This window comes from Leuresthes tenuis, unplaced genomic scaffold (genome assembly GCF_036924035.1).
Source record: "Leuresthes tenuis unplaced genomic scaffold, fLeuTen1.0.hap1 SCAF_3, whole genome shotgun sequence".
NCBI lineage: Eukaryota > Metazoa > Chordata > Actinopteri > Atheriniformes > Atherinopsidae > Leuresthes > Leuresthes tenuis.
In genome coordinates this window covers 35,344,526-35,370,817 of record NW_027325357.1, presented here as the reverse complement: position 1 = coordinate 35,370,817, position 26,292 = coordinate 35,344,526, and the positions used below count along the sequence as shown (strand labels likewise).

The 26,292-nt window shown below is 38.9% G+C and overlaps 1 protein-coding gene across 1 annotated transcript in view; it reads right to left on the bottom strand.

Moving 5' to 3' along the window:
* Positions 1–18,562: 18,562 nt before the first annotated feature.
* Positions 18,563–26,292, bottom strand: part of mtmr14 (myotubularin related protein 14) — a 44,899-nt gene continuing 37,169 nt past the window's right edge. Inside the window, exons 18-19 of the mRNA XM_072382945.1 lie at positions 25,757–25,963; positions 18,563–22,798 (exon numbers count right to left, since the gene is read on the bottom strand). Coding sequence (XP_072239046.1) covers positions 22,618–22,798; positions 25,757–25,963 — 388 coding nt within the window. The 3' untranslated portion in view covers positions 18,563–22,617. The remainder of the gene's footprint in view (positions 22,799–25,756; positions 25,964–26,292) is intronic.

Genomic DNA, 26,292 nt, shown 5'->3' with positions numbered 1-26,292 from the left:
CATACTGATGACACTCTGCATTTTCTGGAATGCAAGCTGGCAAAGCACAGACAGCTGCTGCAGTCAACCTTTCCAAATTGCGACCAAAACATCATTATGTGGAACATTACCCTCACCTGATAAATAAATTTGATCCTTTGACTGAGGTTTGGACTATGCGCTTTGAGGGTAAGCATAAATTCTTCGAAAAAGTAGTCAAAGACTCCCAGAATTTTAAAAATGTGGCCCTGGCTTTTGCTACTAAACACCAGAAAGCACTCAGCTACTATTTGGACTGTAGCTCATTTTTCAGGCCAGCAGTTGACATGGAAATGGTTGCAATGGTCTTGGTTACATCTTTTCCCAGTGATGTTCAGAGAGTACTCCCTCAAAACATAACCACTACTGGGTCAGTGCTTGTTGCATCATCTGTCTGCATCGACGGAATCAAGTATAACATAGATATGATGCTCTGCATTGGTTCCTGTTCAGGTCTCCCTGAATTTGGTCAGATTATGCAGATTGTTGCAGCAAACCCAGACATTTTGTTTGTCTGCAAAAAAATGACAGCATGGAACCATGAACACTTTCGGTCCTACGAACTATGCTACACCATCTTCTACGTGTGTCTTCTACACTTCTACGTGTGTGGTTAAGCTGTCTGATTTAAATGATGTCTTTCCACTGTCAGGATACAAAGTACAAGGGAAGCTTATGGTAACTCTCAAGTGATTTGTTATTTGTTAAAACTGTAAATGTTTCTGTTTTTTCCTCAGATGGCTACGCAACAGAAGCTGATGATGAGAATTATTTTTTGTCAGGGGGACATCCGAAAAAATGACAATGACTCCTGGTCCAAATACAATTGATGATTTAATTAACTGGTTCAAGAAATCAGCTGGACCTGATTACAACTTCACTTTACAGTACGAGGACCCTGAATTCAACAATGCACTCTGTAACCTTAAAGACATTTCTGACCTCCCTGAGAAACTTACCGTTCGAATTATTCCTTTCCTTGATCTCATCCCAGTGCCACAAAGGGAAATAACCAGTGATGTGAGTAGCCAACCTGACACAGAGACCTTGTCTACCTCATCTCTGGATGGAAAGAGTGGCCTGAGGCATTTGACAGTCCAAATTTTCCTGTAGATGTGGAATACAGATTATGACAAGGAAATCTCATGTATCTTCGTGATGGCACTTACCTGAAAGTGACAAAGGGTATGAAGCATGATATTCTCGAGAAGCTGGCGAAGATAATTTATGGCTACAAAGCTTACCCAACGAAAGAGGAGTTTGAAGTTGTCGCAAAAGCCTTGGTAGCAGAACCCCCCTGCCTTAAAGAACAAGGCTCATCATCTGGCTGTCAGGGATGGATAAACAATCTTAAATTCAAAATGGGGAATTATAGAACGAAAATGCGCCAGTTGGGACGGCCTGATGTAACAGTTAACGGTGGTAAACGCGGAAAAAACAATGCTGATGGTGAGCCTTCTCGCAAAAACATGAAGAAGCCAAGAAAAGGGGAGATCAATTACCTTCCAGATTTTCCAGAGGCTTGAAGCTGTTCGAAAGGTCAATGAAATTTAGAAGAAAAACCCAAATGATTCTGTTAGAAAAATTATATAGTTATACTATGGGAAAAGCTGCAAGAATAAGAGTTTCTGTGATGTGGGGAGGCCTCCTCCTGTCTTTTGGTTCTCATAATACTATGTAGCAAGCAAAAGTGTTTTGACTGTCTGAACTCGTCTTCCCATAACATTGAATGGATAGTAATGCCTTTTCCCATAACATTGAATGTCCCTTTCCCATAACATTGTGTGGCCAGCAAGCATAAACAATATAAATAGCAAGAGCACCATTTTGTTAGCAGACAACTCTGAGCCAGCTTCCTGACAGGTTGTGCGGACTTGTCTCTTTCTTGCAAGAAATAAATGTTTTGTGTTAATCGTATCCAGCGACTCTGAGCCTAATTTTGAGAGAATTTTTCTAAGAGATTCTCTTATTAGAAAAAACATGGACATCACATTTGCCCTTAGAAGGGAGGAGGTTGTAAAGCATGAGCCTGACATTAGCCAGATGGTCCAACGCTGGCCAGCGCTTCTCACTGAAAGCCAGGTTTGTGAAAGTGTCCTTTAAATTTGTCTTTTTTTCTGTTGCATACATCATTGGACAACATGTGCAGAGAGGTTTATCAATGTTATAAGTAACTATGCCTGAATACCAAAATTGATGTAATTTCATATTTTTCCGGTGTACTTGGAGTTTAACAGGGTTGTTGGTAGAAATCTTAAAGAAGAGTTCTTTGGTGTTCTTGATGGTTTGTGTCCAAGCTTGATGGAAATCTACAGGAGGAAGACAGGTCGGATAGGCAAGCAGTTAGCAGACCTGATACAACAGACAACGGTGGGTTGATATTTCTGTTTTTTTCTTGTAATGATATTGATGGTTAGTTCATACATCACAAAAACTAATTCTCCTACCTTCCCTTGTGGTACTTTGCTATATGAACAAATAAACTGATATAAGATATATTTTTTGTGTTATGTCTCTTTACAGAGCACTGAGCCAACAGCCATTAGATGCCTTGTCCTGCGAGGACTTCCAGTCATTCTTGGGGATGAAGTGTCTATGTTCTTTAAGAGCAGTTTGGTCTTTCCATTCTTCTGTGCTTTGTTTATTTTTTATGGGTTATGATAATTAGCATTTATGAAGATGTTTCATTAAACTTAAGTTGATTTTAACTTGATAATGTGCTTTCACTGTTAGCAAGAAATCAATTACTGCATTTAATACTGACAAATTATGCTAAAATTCAAAGGGCTTGTATAGTCACTTGATTTCTGCAAAAAAAAAAAAAACCTAAACCACTGAGGGGCTGCTGCTGGAATTTCCAGTTGACGTATAGTTTGTAGCGGTTCCACTGAATGAATCCAAACATTCCTAATGTATTTCTAATATTGCCTTTAATGATCTACATATACTTATCCCACTAATGACTTGAATGGAGAATAAACTAAAAGGCTCAAATTAGGCCAGTAATACTCAAAAAACTATGTGCTTCTCCCTGGTCAGCAGTACACTTAAAGAGTAATTAACCCTTTCTCTATTCTCTATTTCTCTATAACATACTGTATCACATTGTCAAAACATGGGCTCTACATCACAGCAGACACCTATACATGAACACACAAAAAAATGGCTTGTTTGCCCAACATTATCTAAAATAAACCACTGTGAATTATGAAAATCATAATATTTATGAAGCCCAGACAGCTGATTGTAGACAAATTGCTGTTAACCTGAATATCCTCCTTTTGTCTTTTTTCTCGCACTATAGAATCTTAATGAGGGAGACTTTGTGGACATTCCCGTGGGAATCCTCTGCTATGAGGACACCAGCGCAGCAAACCCAGCAAGCCTAGCATCGCCACAACGAAACCCCTCAAGAGTGGGGATCATCCTGGAGGGCAGCCTTGTAATGGAAGCACTCACCAACCTAACTCAGGCAATGTGCCTCTTATTTGGCTTTACCTACACACTCCACCTGCAGTACTCGGAGTGCTTAAAAAACACATTTGCCTTCATTCAGCAGGTAATGTTAAATTTGGGTCGAAGTGAGCTACCTCCCAAAGTTTAAAACCTGAAGAATGATCTTGCAGTGTAAGATACATTTATGCTCATGACACAATTCTTCATGTCCGTGTCTGGATTGCTCCACAAGTACATTGCACTGACTGGAGCAAATATTCTTGCAGTTGCTCATTTTGTATGTGATTCTTCTTGTACTAAATGTGTCTAGTGTTGCCTGTTTTACTGAATTGTGTCACATGTTAGAAATTAGCTTTTTTTTTTTCTTTACCAACTCTGGTCCACACTGCATAATTGTTTTTAAGAACAACTATGCCTGCTTTGTTGTGTGGCACACATAGCATACAGTTTTTACTTTTGCACTCGCAGTATGCCGCTACATGGTCAGTGTTGTTTTTTGTTCATACTTGAAAATTGTTCACAGAGTAAAAAATCTTAAAACTGTGCTGTGATTGTATTTAGAAGGAAATAGTTTCCTAATTCAATACACATGTTCTGGTTGCTGTATCATAGAAAAAGTAAGGTAATATCTGCAGCAAAAAGTAAGAATATACTGTTGGCAAAGACCCATTTTGATAATTTTATGAAAACAAGGTCTTACTGTCATTTTGGATTTGCATGTGATATTTCACACAGCATCATTGTTAATACATATTTGTTCCTTTGATGTGTGTCTAAATAAAAAACAAAAACAAATGTACTGCATTGTGTGGTCATTGGCATAAGTAAGATTTAATTGGAATTTATTATTCCAAATATCATATCTAAAATTTTGATATACTCATATTTTTAATAAAACTAGAATTTTAAGTGTGTTTGACTTATAAGATTAAGTTTTGTCTATTGCACTTTAAAGTAGACTCCACTATACTTTTCTATTGTGATTATTTAAACCATTTAAGTGTATATAACTTAAATTGTTAAATTCTGACTATTGTACATTTAAGCTGACTATACTTAAACAGATTCATTTTCTCTGCTGTCAATAACTTTGAGGCAATCACTTGACAAAAATGGTTTAAGTACAATCAACTTATCCGGCTTTACGGTGAGTAAGTCTGACACAGACTTATCTGTAAGGCTTTCAGGGAATTTTACAGACAGTTATATAGCAGTGACGAGCCCCCGGACGCACAGGACTTGATTAATAGATTTATGGCTAAGCTTACTTAACCTAAACTAACAGAACAAAAACAGGGGCTAAATGGACCTTTTATGAAGCAGGTTCTAGAGGCATTGCAGACCTTACAATCAGGAAAGTCTCCAGTCCCAGACGGCCTTAGCAGTGAGTGTAGCTTATGGGTCCTCTTTTAGAGATGCTGAACGATCAGTTTAATAAAGGGTCCTTACCTAGATCACTTACAGAGGCCAATATTAGTCTCATACTTAAAAAAGGAAAACCAGCTGATGAGTGTCCTTCATATCAGCTGATTAGTCTCCTAAATGTTTATTTTAAAATATTATCTAAAATATTAGCATGGCGTCTTGAGAAGGTTTTGCCTTCCATTATCAACACTGATCAGACAGTGTTCATTATTGGCAGGAACTCCTGTAACAACATGAGAAGGTTATTAAATGTAATTCAGTTGTCGCATCAGCAGAAGTTGTCCAGTATGGTGATAAGTCGAGATGCCGAAAAAGCCTTCGACAGGGTTGAATGGCACTTTCTTTTTTCCTCTTTAAATGCCTTTGGGCTTGGAGATACTTTCAGCAGCTGGGTTAGGCTTTTATATAACAGACCACTGGCTGCTGTTCGGATCAATGGCCTGCTCTCATCCTGCTTTCCTTTGGGCAGGGGAACCAAGCAGGGTTTCCCTTTATCCCCATTGTTGTTTGCTACAGCGATCGAGCCCCTCGCAGAAGCTATAAGGAATAGCCCAGATATCACTGTAATTTCAGTTGGTGGGAAAGATGATAAAATAGCCTTATATGCTGATGATATATTGTTTTTTATAACTAATCCAACAAAATCTATACCAGCTGTTTTTTTTAGGTAATAAATCAATTTAGTACATTTTCAGGGTATGAAATACATTTTTCTAAGTCTGAAGTCATGCCACTAGGCAACTCATCTCAGCTCATCTCCTGTCCATTTAAATGGTCACCCACAGGCTTTACTTATCTTGGGATTTCCATCACCCTGTCATTAGAAGCAATGTACAAGGCCAACTTTGAACTTCTATTAAAGCATATATGTGATGACCTGGACAGATGGAAATCTCTTCCACTGTCAATGATGGGTAGAATTGCTTTACTCAAAATGAATATTCTACCAAAACTTCTTTATCACTTTCAAATGATCCCTATTTTATTTAATAATAAAACAATTAGAAGGGTAAATGGCTGTATCAGTTAATTTATATGGAACAAAAAGAAACCACGACTAAAAATGACTAAGTTGCAAATGTCTGTAGAGCAGAGAGGCTTTGCTGTCCCAAATATGTAATATTTGGCTCTATCAGCTGGCTGCACAGGATTTCGATATATAGCCGAATGGATAAATAAGGATCCAGAATCTTTGTGGCTAGATCTGGAATCGGTGAATGCGGGTAACTCCCTCTCAAGTCTTTTATTCGCCTTGGACTCAAAGAAAACTAAGAATGCTGGGGGTAATAACATCTTAATTACAACAAGTCTGCAAGCCTGGCAAGCGATAAGAAAGTTGGAGGGTCGTTCGAAGACATTGTCCTCGCTAGCTCCGATATGTATGGGAACATGGATTTTGCTCCAGCCCACTCAGACATGGGATTTAAGATGTGGGAGGAGAGGGGGATTTTAACTCTGGGACATTTATTTGATAAGGGAGTGATGCTACCCTCAAATCCGACAGAAATGTGTCTCCCCAGTAATCATTTCTTCAGGTATCTGCAAATTCACAGCTTCATTCAGAATCAAAGCAGACTTCACCGATGGAACGTTTATTTCTTGGTAAAGGCAAGAAAGCAGTTCTCGGTCAGGGATATGCTGAGCTCAACTCTGCTAGCAGTATGAACTTAGAATATCTTCGATCCAAATGGAATGTTGATTTCAATCTTGCAATAGATTAATCTACATGGTTGGAAATATGGCAGTTAGCTAGAGAGATCTTCATTTGTAACAGAACCAGAGAGACCCAGTTTAGAATGTTACATCGCTTGCAGATTACACCACAGCTCAGACACAGACTCAAGTTTGTCTGAAAAGTGTTCCAAATGTCAAGTGGAGGTGGGAAGTTATAGGCACTGTATGTGGACATGTATCCATATTGAGGAGTGCTGGGGTAAAATTGTTAGCAAACTTAATTTGATATTTACTTTCCAGCTTGCTGCTGATCCTCAGGTTATGCTTCTCGGCTTGCCTGATCGTCAAATTAAAGGGTCTCATCAAAGAAGGCTGCTCAGTATTCTCACATTTGCTACTCAGAAAAATATATTGCTTAGATGGATTGATAATGCTTCACCTACAATTAGGGCCTGGCACAAAGTGATATTTGACTTACTACCAATGGACTATCTAACATACAGATTCAAATGTAAGATGGATGATTTTTGTAGGATTTGGACCCCTTTCTTTCAATATGCAGGTAAAAGACTCACAACCATTGTATTAAAAGGGATGATAAATGGCAATGAGGGAAACTGGCTATCTGATGTTTTTGGGTCATAAGGTTGGATATTAATTTACTTATAATAATTTTTTATTAATTTTCTTTTCTTTTTTTAAAAAAACCCAGCATTTTCTCTCTAAATTTGACATTGTTATTTTCTTTATAACTTTTCTTTCTTTGAAGATATGTATTTGCTGCATTGCTGTCAATTAATTTAATAGGATTGAGCATTTCCTTATGTATATTTGTGATTGTGTATATATGTGTATGTACATATACTTGGTTCCCACATTCTCCCAGTGATACCCTCAAAGCTTATTAATATAAGGAGACGATTTTCTTGAGTGTATTGTATTGTGTATAGCACAAAGTAGTCAGAGATTTGTTTTTGTGGCCATGTTGTTTTGTTACTGGCTGTAGCTCAGGAGGAAGAGCAGTCGTCCACCAATCAGAAGGTCGGTGGTTTGACTCTGGCTTCCCCAGGATACATGTCGAAGAGTCCTTGGGCAAGACACTGAACCCCACGTTGCCTCCCAGTGTATCACTGGGGTATGAATGTGTGTATGAATGATTGGGGTGAATGTGGCATGTAGTGAAGCGCTTTGAGTAGTCAGTTAGACTAGAAAAGCGCTATACAAGTACAAGTCCATTTACCATATTATGCTAACACCAAGAGTGGTACATGGCCACAATGTAGCAATAAAAGTGAGAACACAAAAATGCACCTTATGCAAACAATTTCAAAATGGGCACCTCAACCTCAGCAAGGAGGCTGACTGAAACCCCACCAGTTGTCAGTTTCACCAATCTTTGACTGGCAAGAGTGGAAACCAAACCACCAACCTTCTAGTTATTGGACAACCCGCTTAGCGGTAGACTATTGTTCCCCAGCTTATATAGCGACTTTGGTATCAGTAAGTAATGAGGATTTACTTATGCTGATATTTATATTAATATTATTAATATACTCAACTGTATAAAATGTACAAAGCCCCAGTTAAGGTTATGTTTTTCTTTTTGTCAGTTTACAAAGCCACGGTTTGGTGGCTGTCATGGTGCCATGCTGAAGCCAAACTTAAGTTTGGCTGATAAGCATTCATCTAAGGTAATGTAAAGAGAATGATACATAGGTTGACTTTGATTTTAAAAAATGTACATTGTTATTGTTTTCATGTAGCAGTAACTATAGTGGCACTTTCATGCATTTCATTCATTTCATGTTGAAATGATCTGGTTTTATTGACTGCTATACCCATAATGATAGATAGATTAATTCACTATCATCTATGGTTATCCTATATTGTGAACTGTGCCTTTATTCCCTCAGACGTCTGAATTATCCAACCGCATCACAAGCCCCACCAAAAGAAAAGTATCACCACCTGGCTGCAGTCCCAAGAAGTTTCTGCAGATCGTTTCTCCTCTGTCTCTTCCTCCATCTCCATCTCCTGTACTTTTAAACCCCAGTCCATTCATTGTGCCAGTTGTGTTTGTCATCCCAAATGGAAACAAACAGATTGTGCCGTCTGATTCCCTGCCCTCACCTCCACTAACCCGGAGAGCTTACACCCGCACGGTGGAAAAAAACAAATGCTGTCAGTGTCACCTGCCGTGCATAAAAGAAAATGGTAGTATTATGGGAATATATACTGTCCCATTTATTTTTTTCTATTTTTAATTGTTTAATTTATTCCTGTTTTTATTACTTCAGGTTTAATTTCACACATGTTTCTGAGTGTTTGTGTGTGTGAAATTAGTAATAAATTTGTTACATTTCAGTGAGTGTCTTCAGTTTTTTCTGCAAACATGCAAACTCATTCAGAGAAGAAGATTACATTGTTGCAGCACTTAATTCAGAAATTTAAAAATGACCATAAAAGTACATTGGATAACATTTGCTAAACGTTTGTGTCATCTTCCAATGGTGGAATCGAACCGGTGACCTTTGGATTAAGAGCCTCCTATACTATTCCACAGCAAAGTGTCATGTCTGCTTAGATTTCTCAAATAAATACACCAGAATGTGTGCTTTTACTTGAAATGGACAGCAGAGACACAAATAACTACAAGTTCATCCCATTTTTTCCCTCATATTCTCAAAAAGTCCTCTTTTCCTTCACTTTTCCCCTTCCCCCCTCATACAGACTATTGTTCCCCAGTTTATAGCGGAGCGGGAGACCAAACAAGGACCCCTACTGGAGGTAGTACCTTTCATGCAGGAGATTTGAATCCAGGTCACCCACATAAAAGGTGGCAATCTTACCGCGACACTAAAGGCCGTAACTACCATACAGGACACCGAAGTCGTGTCCTCTGTATTTTTTTTTTTTTTCCTTAAATTGTGGTGATTTTATATTTGAAGAGCCAAGAGTAGCGCGACAGTTTAATAAAACAGTGGCTCAGGTTGGGCTTACGTGCTGCGCGTCATTAACAACATGCACTGTCGCTATAAACCACACACAGGTCGGACTTAGATTTTACCGCAACCGTTAGTGAGTCTGTCAGTCACACCAGTCACTGGAAGAGAAGCACATCAAGCTAAAAATGTAGGTGGAGAGCAGTTTAAGTGGTAGATGACTGTGAGAAAAAAAAGCATTGTAATGTGGAGAGACTTTTATTGCACCCCAGCGTACTACTCGGATAGCAAGGAAACATGAATCAAAGTTTAAGTTTGGTTAACTCCGTCAGTACCGGTCGTCAATCAATTTCCACCGGTTGAGTCAACATTTATTTTGCGATTGAAATGTCAGCGACGTCTTCGACTGAAAATTAAACGTTTACTCAGTGTTGATTTCTCAGTGTTGGATGCTGAACCTGTTCTATATTTCTGCCGGATGCCGGAGCTCAACGCAGCAAAACGGCACAGAGCAGCTCGTGCGGGACAGGAAGTCATGCCCAGAAACAAAATAAAACGTCCGGTTAATTTTCAAAATAATAATAAATAATTTTCTGTGGTAACTTGCCCTTACTTCATGAATCACCATAACGGTCCTCCAAAAAGCCTCAGAATGCCCCATTATTACCTCAAATTTCAAAAGCTCCGCCACGACCTCAAGGTTTTTTAAGATTTCTGACACGTCTGAAAACATGGTGTTGATATGGAATATTGTATTAATTTCTATCAGTTTAGTATTTGACTGTGTTTATAGATTCAAGATTCAAGAGTTTTATTTGTCACATACATAATCATACATAGTACAATGTGCAGTGAAATTTTCTTTTTACCTGCTACCAAGAATTAAGGATAAGAATTTAAATATAAATATGTCGAATAAAAAAACCTTGGCACAATAATTCCACACAAAATTAGAAAATAAGAAAAATGCTTCAGTAAAAAGTGTTGAGTGTAGGGTATTAAAATATAAGTGTAAAAATGTACAATATTAACATTATCAATGACGTTAGCATTAAGGTGCAGGTGAGTGAGATAGTCCAGTTTTTTATATTCTTCACTAAAGGGAAAACAGGATAGGGAGGAAAAGGCTGAGCCAAACCAAGCTCATCTTTGGGCCAAGCAGCAAGAAGAGGAGCAGTGATAGAGGGAGAGCAGGTACTATAAAAGGAAGAGACTATGCCAGACCTGTATACGTTTTAAAAGTCAGATGTATAATGCATGATTATTGAAGTGTTGTGTAAGATTATAATAGAAATGTGTTCAAAAGCTGGTTTTCCTTAACAAGAGGGAACAGATTAGGCACTATCATCAACATGATAATGTAATAGGGCTTGGGTATCTTGGGTATTTTGAGTGTGTGTGAGAGAGAAAGGAGGAAAGAAAGGAGGAGGAGGAGGAAGTTCAGATGTGTTTTATACAAATGATTTTGGATCCAGCAACTCTGCTGTTTTCTTCCACAGCAGCCAAAGAGGTGGCGGTCGGGGCAGAGGCAGAGGGAGAGGAAGAGGCCAAAAGCCCTTCCAGTCTGGATCTGACAGAAATTCTGAAGAATGCTGGAATTGTGGGGAATGTGGACATTGGTCCAGAAATTGTCCAAAGAAAAAACAAGATAATCACAGAGGAAGAAGAGGAGACAGAGGAAGGTTCAACTCCTGACTAGATTTGGAAAAGAGCTCTGGTCCCTCTAATCCTACAGATGAGATGGTTGTTGATGTACACGCAGCCTGAGACCTTTTGAATGCACTTAGAGAGAAACCATATGTAGTGTTGAAAATAAATGGTAAACCCACATGTGTTTTTATGTGACAGCGGTGCATGCACAACAGTTCTTAAAACGCATCCCAGGTTGGAATCAATCTCAAAATAGCATTTGGGTAAAGTCAGCAGATGGACAAACACATAAAGAATATTTATCTAAAGCTTTGACTATTGAAGATGAAGAAACTAAACTCACTATTTCAGCCGCTATAGTGATCTCACCAAAATGCCCTGTTAACCTGTTGGGAAGAGACCTGATGACCCGGCTGGGCATCGCCGTCATCCCAATTAAAGACAGAATGAGAGCTTGCAGAGTCAGAGATGCAGATGTTTATGCATCCTGCACAGATGATAACAGTGTTTACTGCTCATATGATTTGAACCCAAAGTTCGACTTACACCTTCCTAGCAGAATGCTACGAGAAGCACGTGAGCAACTACAAAATACAGAGACAGAAATGATATATAGCCGATTACATGTAACCATGAATGTTTTGACTGACCCTCATGAAACATGCATCAAAGAGTTCACCAACTCGTTCCCTGTTAAAGTGGGATTGCTCCACATGTACACTGACCAAAGGTCATTTGCTGCTGTGACTGTTCTCCTCCCTGCGGATCGAGCATCCAGCTACAAATTATCAGCTACCTCTCATATCTCTCTGTACAAGCCTGAGAACATAACTTGGACAGATGCTGGCCTGAGAACAAAAATGGCCACAGTTTCAAATTATTATGAGAACCATAATGAAGACTGGAGTTACAGTCCCAGCTGTGACATGTGGACACAATCTTTCTGTGGTCTGACGTGATAAACTGACGTTTTCTTAACTTCCAAACGAGAAGCTGAGTTGGCAGAGATTCCAGAAAAACTATGGTCAAAGGCTCCTTCTGATGTTGGACTTTTAACATCCATTTCTGCCATGTGTCTATAAACCAATCATTAAAAAGTATCATTGCATGCAATAATGTTTCTTAGGCTCTAAACAAGTTAAACTGATGAAGAGTTGTGTAGGAAGAAATTATAGCTTTCCTGTAGTTTCCCTTTAAAATGTTCTTTAAAATGCATTCAATAAGTCATAGTGTGGACTGTCAGGCTAAAAAATCTGAGTATTTTACCCTGAACTAGTCTTAAATATCTCCACAAAATGTCATCTTGATAAACAGAAGTGGCTCTGAGATATTTCAGAGATTACAATGTAGAGCATCTCCTCTATATTTCAACAGAGCTTTAAAAAAAGAAAAAAAGAAAATGTGTCTCATAAATGTACAAATAATTAAGATAAATCCACTTAATGGTGCTGAAGACACTGACAAAATGTTACTAAATGTGCAATTTTCCGATGTGAACATATTTTTGATATTCAACTAAAAAGTTACAAATTTGTTATCATTATATTTTGTGTTTTTCAAATAATTATGACTTTCACATTATAATTTTATTTTATAATCTCATTTGTAGTTTTAAAACAAGCATTGATGGAAACCACAACTCTCATGCTGCCAGACTACAATAAAACCTTTGTTCAGACAGTGGACTTCAAAAATGGCGACATGACTTCAGTACTGTTACAAAATCATGGTGGCAAATTGAAATTGGACCCAGTGGCCCAAGCTTTACCTGAGTGTGTCCAAGCTGTTTGTGCAGCTTCTCTGGCAGTCATTCAATCAGCAGATGTTGTGTTGTTTCATAAAATGGAGCTTTTGGTCTCACATGCAAACTAGCAAAAGGACATGAAGTAACAATCTACACTGACAGCCAATATGCTTTCTCAACCTTATTTTATTTTGCAAAACAATGGGAACGCAGAGGCATGACAACATGCACAGGTAAACCTGTAACACATGCATCTCTTTTGACTGATCTCCTTCAAGCTATACAGTTGCCAGCCAAATTAGCAGTGTGCAAATGTGCTGCGCACACTACAGGCAAAGATGAAGTCTCTAATGGCAACAGATTTGCAGATCAAGTAGCAAAAGAAGCAGCTACAGGAAAACATGGACATGACAAATTTTTATCATACACAGATGAAAAACAATTAATTGACCAAACTGTACTAACAGACATGCAACAAAATGCATCAGTACAAGAAAAACAGATGTGGGCCACAAAAGGTGCCACACAAAACTCGGATGGGATTTTTCAAGTGAAAGAAAAAACAGTTCTGCCTAAATCTCTTTTCAAAGTAGCAGTAATTGTGACACATGGGCCTTGCCATGTGTCAACAGGAGGGATGAGTGCTATCATACAACCACACTTTACAACTTATGGATTAAATTCCTACTTAAAAAACTTTTGTAAAGCATGTCTTGTGTGTGAGAAACACAACCCAAAACCCTCTTACCCGTTTCAAACAATGCACATGGACTTCATTGAACTCACACAAAATGGACCTTATAAGTACTGTTTAGTGATGATCGATGCTTTTTCCAAATGGGTTGACATAGTTCCATCAAAACTAGCTGATGCACTAGCTAAAGCTATTTGCAAAACTATCATCCCAGCCCACGGCATCCCACGGCATACCATTTACAGTGACAATGGGCCACATTTTGTGAATAAAGTAGTTCAGAAAATGACAGAGATTTTGGGAATGGATTTGAAAAATCATTGTGCCTATCACCCTCAGAGTGCAGGCCTTGTGGAAAGAACGAATGGCACTATCAAAAGCAGAAGTGCATGGAATGTACTGGCCGTCCGTGGCCAGAATGCTTGGACCTGGTGAAACTCTATATGAGAATCACTCCCACATCAGAAGGATTAACTCTGTTTGAGATAGTCCATGGGAGACCATATTGGATACCAGTGTTTTCATCAGACTTACAGAAAGCAAACGAAGAACAGACTCTGGCAGATTATATGATCAGGACACTAAAACAGAAAGATGTGTCCAATACAAATTTACTACCTTCTGATTCTTCTCTTCCACAGGTTGACAGGCCCATCAAACCAGGACTGGGTGTACATTAAGGTCATCAAAAAAGGAAGAACTGGGCCAGCCCACGGTGGGAAGGACCGTACCAAGTGCTCCTGACCACACCTACTGCAGTGAAGATTGCTGAAAGGCCCAGCTGGATCCACCTCAGCCACTGTAAGTTACAGAGAGTGTTGGACCCCTAATTTAAGAGTGGTGGGGAAGCCTGACTACAAAGGGACCTCATTGTTTAGAGTGAGGTGTCTCAACGTCAGTGAAGAAACCAACTGATCCTCACTCTGATAGGCCGAGGGTGCACCTGCATCTCTGATAACTGAGCAGCAATGGGAACACAAAAGGTGTTACTCAGCTGCACTGCGGCTGTAGCGTGTGTATTGTCTGTGTTCATCCTAGGTACTCAAAGTGATCCCAAACCAAACCGGGAAAAGAGATGGACCCATGATGTGGACTACAAGGACTGGACATGGGACCCAAAACACCCATTCGACACAAATACCTGGTACAGACCAATCTTGCTGCCACATGGATGAATAAAACTGAAGCGAAATGTATGGCCTTACTGGCAGGTATTGGGTTTCAGCATAGCAATATTGTGATCAATAACTCTGATCCCCGTTGGGGAGTGGAAAACAGGACATGCAGTATATTGTTCTGGGCTAACTGTACATGAACATCACAATCAGAGGAAAACCCACACCACAGGTAGCATATCTCCACATTCCCAAAGGGCATAACTTCACTTGCTTCACCCAAGGAAATAAAACGCATCTGTGCACAAGCAAGGGCTGCCCACAGGGAGGAGCCTGGATGGGAGCTCTAAGCATCACTTCTGAGTGCCAAGACGGAAGTGCCACGGCAACTGGAGAAGGCTCCCCAACCAACATGTCCGCACCATCGAACGGGACGTACCTCATCCAGAACGGGTGGTGGTTATGCGGACATAATGTATATCCAATGCTGCCCATCAACTGGATGGGAATCTGCATGCCGGTGTGGGTCACCGACCACACCTATAAGATCTATCGTGGCCAATTGCCCTCCCTTCATAAGCGACAACGGAGAGATGTCACAGTCTTCAAACCACACAATCCTATCTGGGGCTCAGATGTCCCAGCCGAAAATAAGGTTTAGAGCACAAGTGCTAAAGTTGTACATTCCCTCTTCCCTTTGATGGTATTGGAAAACATGCACTTGTACATTGAAACTCTGAATTATCGCTTCCAGTCTTTTGTTAACCTTTCTTTGCAGATAGAAAGTCTTGTGATGATGAAATGTGTGTGTGTGTATGAACAAAGGGAGATGCTTCAGGACAGAGCCTTCCAGAGGTCAACTGAGTTTAACTGAGTTCAAACTACAACGCACAATGCCTGATTCAAACTAGTTTGTAGATGTATCTCTTTGAATGGTTATCGTCAAGGTCTCACACTCTGAAGTTGCAGATGTGTCTCCATATTTAAACATTAGACAGAATCACACGCTCTGAACTTTCTATGCAACCTTTTGTTTTGTAAAGCTCTTCCCCTTTTCTTATCTTTGAATAAAACCAGGCTCCTGCAAGGAGGGAGTCGGAGATTAATATGTGCAACTGTGGTCACAGGAACATCAAGCTGCTTGGAGATGGTCTTATAGCCTTTAACTTTAACATGCTTGTCTATAATTTTCTTTCTAATCTCCTGAGACAACTCTCTCTCTCTCTTCAGTGTGGTAGACACCATGTCACGAAACAGCACAGTTACTACTTGTTACCCTTTAAATAGGCAGACTGACTGATTACAAGTTTGAAGACACCTGCGATGCTGTATACACCTTAGTTTAACATGTCCCTATGGTCAAATTATTTTCAATCTTTTCAAGGGATACCATCATTTTTGTCCCGGCCTGTTTCATTAGTTTGTTTTTTAAAATGATTCTGTGAACCAAAAGCGATGTCTGATTTTCATTGGTTAATTTTCAGTAAATATTGATTTATTATTACTTTTGTCAGTTTCAAGTTATTTCAGTGACCATTGTGGGTTTTTCTTTCATTAACAGAGGGGTACCAACAATTCTGTCCACGTGTGTATGCTCCGAATAACCTAATTACCATTGTGCTAAAACCAACGACCTGCTCTAACTTTTACAGCAAAACAATCTTTTGTCTTTCCATCAAGAAATAACCCTGTGTTGGATGCTGACCCACTTCAATGCAGGCCTCTGATTTGTGCTTTTGAAAATGTAGTCAAGTTAGGAGTGATTGGTGGAGTGACTTTTTTTTTTTAGCAATGGGGGGAGCTATAGCAAAGGTAGAAGAGAAGGTCACCAGTTTGATTCGAGGCTTCTCTGAACAACATGAACAACACTGATCCCCATGTTGCCTCTGATGCATCTATGAGTGTGTGAATGTGTGTGGTAGGGAAAAGAGCACTTTGTAGCCTGTGACATTTTATAAAGACATGTTGTATGAGTTTGTGTGTGCATGTGTGCGTGCGTGCGAAAGCAGGGAATCAATAAGATTTTCCAGTCTCCCAGTAGAACATTTTACATGTAAACGTAAAATTGCCTCTGTATACGTTGGAATGGGTTATTGGCTGGACACCTGTTAAAAGTAGAGATTTAAAAGCCCTGTGGTCAGAGGATGCTTAAATTTAACAGCGTTAATGGGGCATATGAAGGAAATGAATTTGCCTTCATCTGTGCAGATCATTGTCTTGAGAAACTTTTTATAATTCAAAGGAAAAATATAAAGGTGCTGCTTGTTAGCTACAAAAGCAATGCTGTTAGACAGCAGTGTTTACTGATCTTAATTTAATTAATCGATTTAATTCGATTTTTTATCGATTTATCAAAACTAACTACCAGACCTTCCACAAAGGTGTCAAACACCTCAAATAATCTTAAATTCTCTCCTTAAATCATATTCTGAAATGAAGGGGCAAACTCATTTTGCCACCAGAACTGTTTGACCAATCTTTTCATCAGCAAGATGTGGAAAGTAGTTACATATGCTTCTGAGCTTTTGATAAATCTGGATTTCCTAATACCTACCTATGATGCTGCAACTCCAAGAGAATCATGAATAATGAGCTCCAACTGTAAACCAAGAACAACAGGCCTCGTGTGACCTGTTCGCCTCCAAATAAAGACCAGCAGCTTAAAAATGCCAGTGATGAAGCTCTGTGTGCTGCTGGAGGCAGTTGTAAATCATCCTGGACTGACACTTTTTCCTTTCTCTGCCTGGCTTATTTATTTTGCAAGTTCATTGTCAACCAAAAGCAATTTCATGAAAATATCCCATATGCATTCTCTTCAGTCATGATTAAAGCTGGGTTATTAGGAGTGTGAACTACGGGTGGGTCTTACTAACTCAAACATCTGAACACATTGCACAGATAACACACCTGATGATTATGCACACGCTTTGTGGTTTTGTGTGCCTGTACAGAAGTTCTGGCTTGAAGTCTGTGAGGACCTATCAACATTGCTCAAGTTTAGTATTCCTGCATGCTCCACACTATGCATACTGGGTGACTTAGATGACATCAGTATGGAAATTAACTCAGCACACATGGTCCTCACAATGTTATGCATTGGAAAGAAAACTATTATCATGAACTGGAAAGTGAAGAATAATCTGTGTATTATTTGGTGGGCAGGGCTCTTTGGTCAGGTGGGACTGCTCGAAGGGCCGCGCTCCCAGTTCTACAAGGTTGCCTGCCCCTCAATTTTAACTGCCAACTGTTAGACACTGAGGCCCTTTTCCATCAACAGGGGGGATGATTCTCCCATACCTGTAACAAAAATAAATAAATGAGCAGTACTTGGGAAACAAGGGGAGCTTTACATTCATAAAGCCTCCCTTGGCAAAGCAAATGTGTTTGGCACAGAATGGTATTCAGACTACAATTCTGCTGCCATAATGCTGGACAGGACAAGGGGGAAACAAAGGAGAGTGAACTACACATTTCACATTCATGGCCTATAAAATGTTATTGCAATTTATACATTTTTCAGTGAGCCATCGGCATATTGATAATAGGTGTTGGGGTAAATTGTTTTGTTGGTTCTTGAAGATGTATCACATTTTAATTACATTTTAATGATTCTCACTGACTGTGGAATTACAGGATAATACACTGTTGTTGGAACATTCACACTTTAGACTTGTTTAGATCATTGCCACCTACAACTTGTTTTCCGACCTGACCAACATGTTTTGGTCACAAGCTTCAAGGTGAATGGTTATGATACACTATGGTGAGGACAATAAAGGCTTCATTCGAAGTGTTTAAAAAAGGACAGATATATGTTCAATAAAGAAGAAAGAAGAGACATTCATTTTCTTGTTTGTTTTTTAATTGACATTTGCAGCTTATTTCACTTGTCATTATAGCCCATCACCTGCAAAAGATTTAAAGAAATTTACATTTAGAAGAAAGAAAAACTTATGTATTCAAAAATGCATCAGCTGTACAAAGAAAAAACAAACCATTTACACACAAGACACAGAGAACACTGCAGGACTTCAATAAGCAAGTTTAAAAAATAATTTATAAAACAAACATTTATCTGCCACATTTGAGATCAACTGGAAGGACATGATTCAAAATTAGTAAAAACTGTGTGTATATCTACACACACGTGTGTGTGTGTAGATTTTTTTCAGGTGAACAGTGAAAAGCTGCTTATAATCTCCAAGCAGAAACTATAAGGGGTTGCCAAATTAAAAGCATATGAAGCGTATGAATTAAAAAGAAGAGTTGAAACTGAAATGCTTTCACAGATCCTTCTATTACCTGATACATGCCACAACAGGCACCAAATATAAAAATATTCCTCACTGCATCCAGAAAAAAGGGCTGAATAATCTTATGATAATATTCCAGAGTTAAGACTGAATGTGTGTGTGTGTGTGTGTGCATGTTAAGAATAGAGAAGTTGGCATGTGGTTAGTCTAGCTTAGTCTTAAGACTTGACGCAAGGAGAAACAGTTAGCCTGAGTGAAGATATACAGCTGTTGCTCTATCACAGAAAAATTGGTGTGATCTATCTTTTCATCTCACTTTTGCTTGAATTAATTTCCCTAAATTATTGAAAGTTTTAAGGGCAAAATTTTACCAAGTTCTTGAAAACATTTAAGAAACAGAAAATGAAACTGGACTAAAGATTAAATCCAGTGTGTAAAGGAGAATAATAAAGGCACAACAAAAGGTCCTGAGGTATATCAGCCATCAAAACCATTTGGCAACACCAACAAGCTAGTCTCAAAGAAACCCTCTTAAGAGAAAATTTAAGTAAAAGTGTGAAATCTACCACGAAGAGACACACGTTGAGTGTAACCTGAAAGAAGGTCCACAATGTGTTCCAACATGTGTATGATAAAAGCTCTGGGTAGAAATCGCAGCACTAATAGAAATCAAGTGAACCCAGTCTCACTGGAGTCCAACAAGAAACAACATTAAAAAGGCTGTCAGATTTGCTACCATCATGCACGGTGCCTCTTTACTGTCACTGTATAATGACAGGAGCTAGACTCAAGAGGAGGATATGTAAATAATTGAACTGCACGATGCTAGTTAGCTTGGTTACATCTTGGGTATGATTCTAGGAAACAACTTTGAGGTTATTGTAGAACAGTGCCAAAAAACATTTAATCTTATAAAACTTATACCACAAAAGACAGAAATTTGTAACTTTCAAATTACCTATTAAAAGGACAAGACCGGGGTTAGAAGGACAAGACTGGGGTGAATCATTGCAACTGTCCCTCCTGTCCATACTGGCTGTGAAAGATATCTGTTGTACATTCACCCTGGGATAAGGCCCAAGTGCTTGCAGCAATAGTACAATTATATGTTCTAAAAGGCAAGACCAAATTTTTGAGAATTAAACAGCAGGCCACATCTAGTTGGTATCTTCAAAACTCCTGGTCTTCTGTAAAAAGATGTGAACCATATTCTCTAAATAATTATTGGGTTCTAATTTTTCCTCGTAACCTCAACCCAGCGACACATCTCTGCAATTTCAAACTACAGTATATTTTAGCTTGGTATTCACACATTTCTATTAACAAAACTGTACAGTAGTAGCTGTAGTCTTTACTCTGCCCATAACAGCTGACTATCAGCCTTCGAGGTTCCAATCGTGGACATTTTCACACATCCATCTAGAATTGAATACCCTTCCAATCATGCAGAAAAAAACCACAGTACCTATAAGTAAAAAGGCCTCCTGTAGAGCCGGTGCAACATGACAGAGGGCATGTAGGATGAAATGTGGTGTCTTAGGACATTAATAGCTTTCTTAAAAATAATTCTTCATTCAATGCAACAGAAATGTCAACATATATATGAATATAAACCTGTTGTCAGTTTTGCCAAAAGATTCTCGTAAATGTTATGCACTAAAACCTTACTGCTTCAGTTTTGCAATGTGTTGCATAGTCTCACAACACATTGCATGATGTGACTGGATGAAGTGTTGTCAAATGGCTGAATAACATATGAAAGCCCTTCTATTCTGAGTTTCATACACAAATGTAACTGGGTAGGATCAATGCCCAACAAATTTTGGAACAGTCCAAAACCTGCAAACATAGCAACTCTGCATAGATTTTAACCTGTTTAAAATCAGCTAACTATCAACTGAGTTAACGTGCTTATTTGCTTTTCAGCTAGCTTTAGCTTTCTAAACCAACTATTAGCACTAATTAGCTAGTTTTAAGCAAAACAACAGTAAACCTAAGAGGACAGATTATAAATTATAAGCAGGCCACAGACTACAATGTAAAGCTTGATTTATACTTCTGCACTGCATATACACAGCTAATGAACCAGACCCATACATGAACGCATCATTATTTTGCCTGTTATATCTGCCACCCTGTAAATCAAAATATTCACTTGTGGTGAGGTTTGTATAGTACTGCATTGAATTCATGTACATCAAACATTGGCACTATAAATTGAGTGGGTCAAGTTAGAGTTGCAGTGAATAAACATTGAGCAATGGGTAATCTTGATTATTTTGAGGATTTTTTTCAGGCACTTGGTGACCCAGAGCCCAACCAACTGTTTATTCAAATGGAATTAAGAAAGAGAACATCTGATCAATGAAAACCAGATAAATCTTAGCCCTAACCCAAACAAAAAAAATAGAAAAAGAAAAAAAAGAAAAGACTTGAAGCCATCTATATCAGAACAATTTAGGTCCTGCTTTCATCATTTGCCTTCACCATCCACCTAAGCTAAAGAACTTTCCACTGCATTGGCTCAGTAAAGGATAGCAGCATAAAACAAGACACCATAAAAGCATATGGCTTAATAGCCATGGGACGGACACGGCAAAAGCTCTTAAAATATTAAAAGAATTTAGGAAGATAAAAAAAAAAAAAAAAAAACTAAGCATTCTTTATGTTCTGCCTTTAACAGGCACACATACCATTTTCTTAGCTATTTATGTTTCTCACTATCCCTTTTTGTTACTATGGCTGAAACATTTTCCCTCCCTGAATCTGAAAAATTAAAAGTCTTAAGAGGAAAAAAGCATGGGGCATGTAAAAATCAAAGAAAATTCAAGTAAAGAAAAAAATGAATAATCAAACAGAATTGATCAGGGATACAGAACATAGATAAATGTGGCACTTTATTGTGCTGAGTCAAGGGGCCAGGTGCATAAATGATGCATGCACACAAAAACTATGTATACCTTTTCCTGCACAAAAACTGGTATTTCTACAGGATGAATGTGTGATGAGACTAAAAGGTGATGTTGGTACTACTTTAGTCTTCCGAGGACAATTCTTCCTAAACTGTGTGAAGAAGTGGGTCTGCTGTACCCCTGGCTCTGTCCTTGTATGAGTTGATGCACTTTATTTCTCATTTGTAGGGTCTACAAATGGGAACCATCAGGGTCTCTTGCTCTGAATGAATTTGATTGCTTCAGTTACCTCCATTCTGTAGTTTTTGTTCTTTTCATGATGTTGAGACACTAAATGAAAGGGTCCATTTTTCCTGCATTACTGATTAGCGTCTAGTTTTTACATTTGGTATATTGCACATGTTTGTGCTATTACTTTCATTGTCATGCCTATGTAGTTATGGTGCGAAGAATGTTTTTTTATATGTAAAAATATGAAATAGCGGAAAGACCATTTCTTTCCATTCCAATTCTTTGTCCATGGAAATCAGGCTCATGCATTTAAAATTTCATGATGATTGAGGTCTATAAAAGAGAACCACCTATATGCACAGCTTTAGAAATTAATGCCTATTCTGCTGTTTGTACATACAATTTTATCCATGAACCTAGTTTTATGCATCTGGCCCCAAATATGCTAAGAAGACTGTGGATGGATAGAAGCTGGAAGTGAGTCTAAAGTCACAATAAAGAGTTCAGACAATGGCATTGGTGCCACGGAGGCCAACCCCACGGGCAAACTGCTCCAGCAGGCCAGAGATGGCACCGGAAGGGCTGGGCGCTGAGGACTTGAGGCCCACAGTGGAGCTGTAGGCTGCCAGGAAGAGTTCCCGCACTGCCTCCAGACGGGCCTGGCGCTCAGAGGGGAAGGGACACCTGAGAGGAGAGAAAAAAATAAGTAAAAAATGGCAAAAAAAAAAAAAAAGTATTATTATAAAGGATTATTCAGAATGAGAAATTACATTGTTAAACAGCTACATCATGTTTCAGATATAGAGACTGTATATATATATATAAAAAATAAAAATAAAAATCAAGAAGATGCCTGTCAGGAAACCACAAGAGAAAAGAAGGATGTAGGCAGAACAATTTCTGGATAAACCCCAACTGGGGTGAATTAACGATTGTAGAGCTAACACAGGTCATTGTCACGGTTTATTTTCCGCTCCATGTCTTGTCTCGTCATTTCCTGTTTTATTTTGAAAAGCACTAATCTTGTCCTCTCGTTTCAGGTATCTTGCCCTTCCTCCCGTGTCAAGCGTCTGATTGTCTTCCCTGATTCCAAGTGTTTTCACCTGTTCCCCTTGGTCCCTCGTGTGTTCAAATAGTCTGCGTTTCCCTTGTCTTGTGCCAGTATGTTGTCTCTGTTCGAGCGTCTTTACCAGCCACCTTGTCTCGTCTCCACAGATTCCGCGAGCCTGCAGCGAGTGACTCTCCTGCAGTGCAATCTTGTTTTGTAATTTATTCCAGTCATAGCTTTAGTTATTTATTGAACGGTAAGTTTCATAGCCTTTGTTTTTCCTCCATTTTTACGGAGTGATTTTTCTTTGTAACCATTCAAAGTCGCCTCCGTTAAAGGAGAGCCTTTAAGTTAAAGTTAAAGTTTTATAGAGCCTCTGTTTAGAAAGCGTGCGCCTTTGTTTTAATCCGCCTCCCTTTGAGAGCGTGACTTTGTTTTGTTAAGTTTTCATAGCTTTTGGTTTTCCTCCCGTTGTGGAGAGATTTTAAGTTTGTTAACTTTCACAGCCGCGCTCCTCCACTCTAGTTACAGAGGAGAGCGCTTTGGCGTTTATAGCCCTTTTCGTTTGCGCTGCGGGAGATCGCCCTGCAGTGCTGTCATCTGTCCTGTGTTTATTATAATAAACCACCTTGAAACCACGACCCTGCATCTGCATCCTAAATCCCTCTCTGGTACTTGACAGTCATCATCAGTGTTATGTGCTGGGCAGCCAGTTATTCCGTGTTTTTATTTTGACTCTTGATTTTTGCAGCACATGTTTTTTTGCTATCCTGTCCCATCCTACCCCACCTTGGAGTGTTTTTTTTTTCTTTTTTTTCTTTTCGTTACAATAAAGCTCAATTGTTCATTCCACTGAGACTTTTTTGATGTACTGGTTGTCGTGTTATTGTCTGCCAACTGGTTTCACCAAGTGGCATAACAATCACCATTTCTCTGACTTTTCCCCCTTCTTCCAAGGTCTTGTCGTTCACTACAAATGAAGGTGCATACCAGATCAAAAATAAATTAATTTGTCCCATGATTGAAACAGGAAGGTATGAGGACAAGTGGGAGGGAGAACCCACTGGAAATTTTATATTCCTTTAGTCTGTTCCTGAGCTGTCACTCACCTCAGTGTATGACCTACAGAAAATCTGTAGCAGAAAGGTATCTTTGCAGAATGATAAAACATTTTTACAAAAGAACTAAATGTATACTAACACATCATACTCCCTTAAGACTGTATGATGGTACAACCTACACCTCGCACCCTTATCCTCAGAGTTTCTATTCACTAGCAAAGTAAATCTCAAGTGATCTTTTTCAAAGCTACAAAAAGAGATTGAGATTAAGATCAGATTTATTGTCATGCATATAGTCATACACGCATAATCTGTCCTCCCATCCAGGTTGGCACCTGTTGACACAGACATGCACATGGTCACACACTCACAGATGCCATACACTGGAGCGGTAGGCAGCCAATCAATGTGCCTGGGGAGCATGGGGGTACAGTGCCTTGCTCAAGGCTGTGGAGGTGGACTGACACCCCTCCAGCTGTCAGTTCACCAATCTTTTTGACTGGCGACAGTGGAAATCAAACCGCCAACCTTCCGGTTATTGGACGACCACTCTAACCACGTTGTTTCCATTCCTCCTTACAAAACAACAATGTGCATTGTTTTTTGTTTTTTTTGCGAATTTGACATTGACCTGCAAATACAAACATCAACTCAAAACTTCTTCCTGAATTTTGAAATAACTAGTAGTAGATATAGCAGAACTATGAGCTGCCTATATGCAGATCTAACTAAAATTACTGTACATTTCTTTTTCATTGTTATTTGACAAAATGCTGACTCTGTGCTTCATGCAGAGTCTTGGAAAAATTTTCAGCACTAAAAAAAACCAAACAAAAATAAACAACAAGGTACCCATGACCACTGGACACCCATTAAGGACAAAAGCATAGGGGCTGTTTCCTTCTTCCACCTGGCACAAATGTAATGCATCCTGGCAGATCTGATCATAAAAATGATAGCTTTAAAGCAAAGTTCGGATTTTAGAGGCCATATTGTGTTCAACATTACATGACAACAGGAGTTGGCGCACAACATGATTAACCCCAACGCACATTTTTGTGTTTTTGGCTTTTAATTTCTAGCATATCGTTTTTCCATGCATATTTTTGATGGTTTATGCAATTCTGTGAATTTTTGAGTGTTTGCTTTTTTCACGTATTTTTTATTTTTAGCCTATTGTAAACAACATGCTCTGAAACACTGTCTAAGGAAGGATTTCCTTCCCTTGAAGCAATTTTGTAATCACAAATTCATTAACCTGAAAGATGTCAATATATTCATTGCATTAAATCAAATTAATTCAACCAATGCTTTTGTCCAAAGCAAGGTACAAGTGAGGAACTGAGAGGGCCAATGTATATTCAGACTTTAAAACAACTGAAATTTATCTGAGTCACATTTATTGCTAAAGTTCTGACAATCTCACAACATTTCAATGAGCTCAGCTGTGTAGCAGGCGTGATATAAGAGATAAAAGAACCATGAAACTGTAATTAAATTGCAGTGTTGCTGTGTTATTCTACATTTACTTACAATTGTCCATTGGGCCCTTCATCCTGAAAACTGAAGGGCAGGGGGGAGTCATAGGCAGCAGCAATGGCAGATGGGTTGGAGGAAACTGAGGCCAGAGGTTGAGGAAAGTGGGCATGGTCATGGATACTTCCACAACCGGAAACTATCTGCCAACTCCCATACTCTGTGGATAGGGACGACCCTGACCGAGTGTAGTCTGCCGCTAACCTGACACACAAAGAAAACAGAGACAGAAATGTATGATGTAAAAGGAACAAGGATAAAGAACCTATTACCAAACATTAAGTTCTAATGTTAACAAGAGCTTATCATTGGAAGGAGGGGTTGTTAGAGGCAGCCTCCCATTGAGTCCTGATCTTAACATATGCTTATAGCCAGAAGTACATAACACTAAGGGGAAAATAAAGTTTAAATGTAATGTCACAAAAAACATTAAAAAAAAAAGGAAAAAAAAAAACTGCTTCAGTTTCAATTCACTGCATTATTTCTTAGATATTTTACTTCTGTGTCATTAGCTAACGAGAAACTAGAACCAC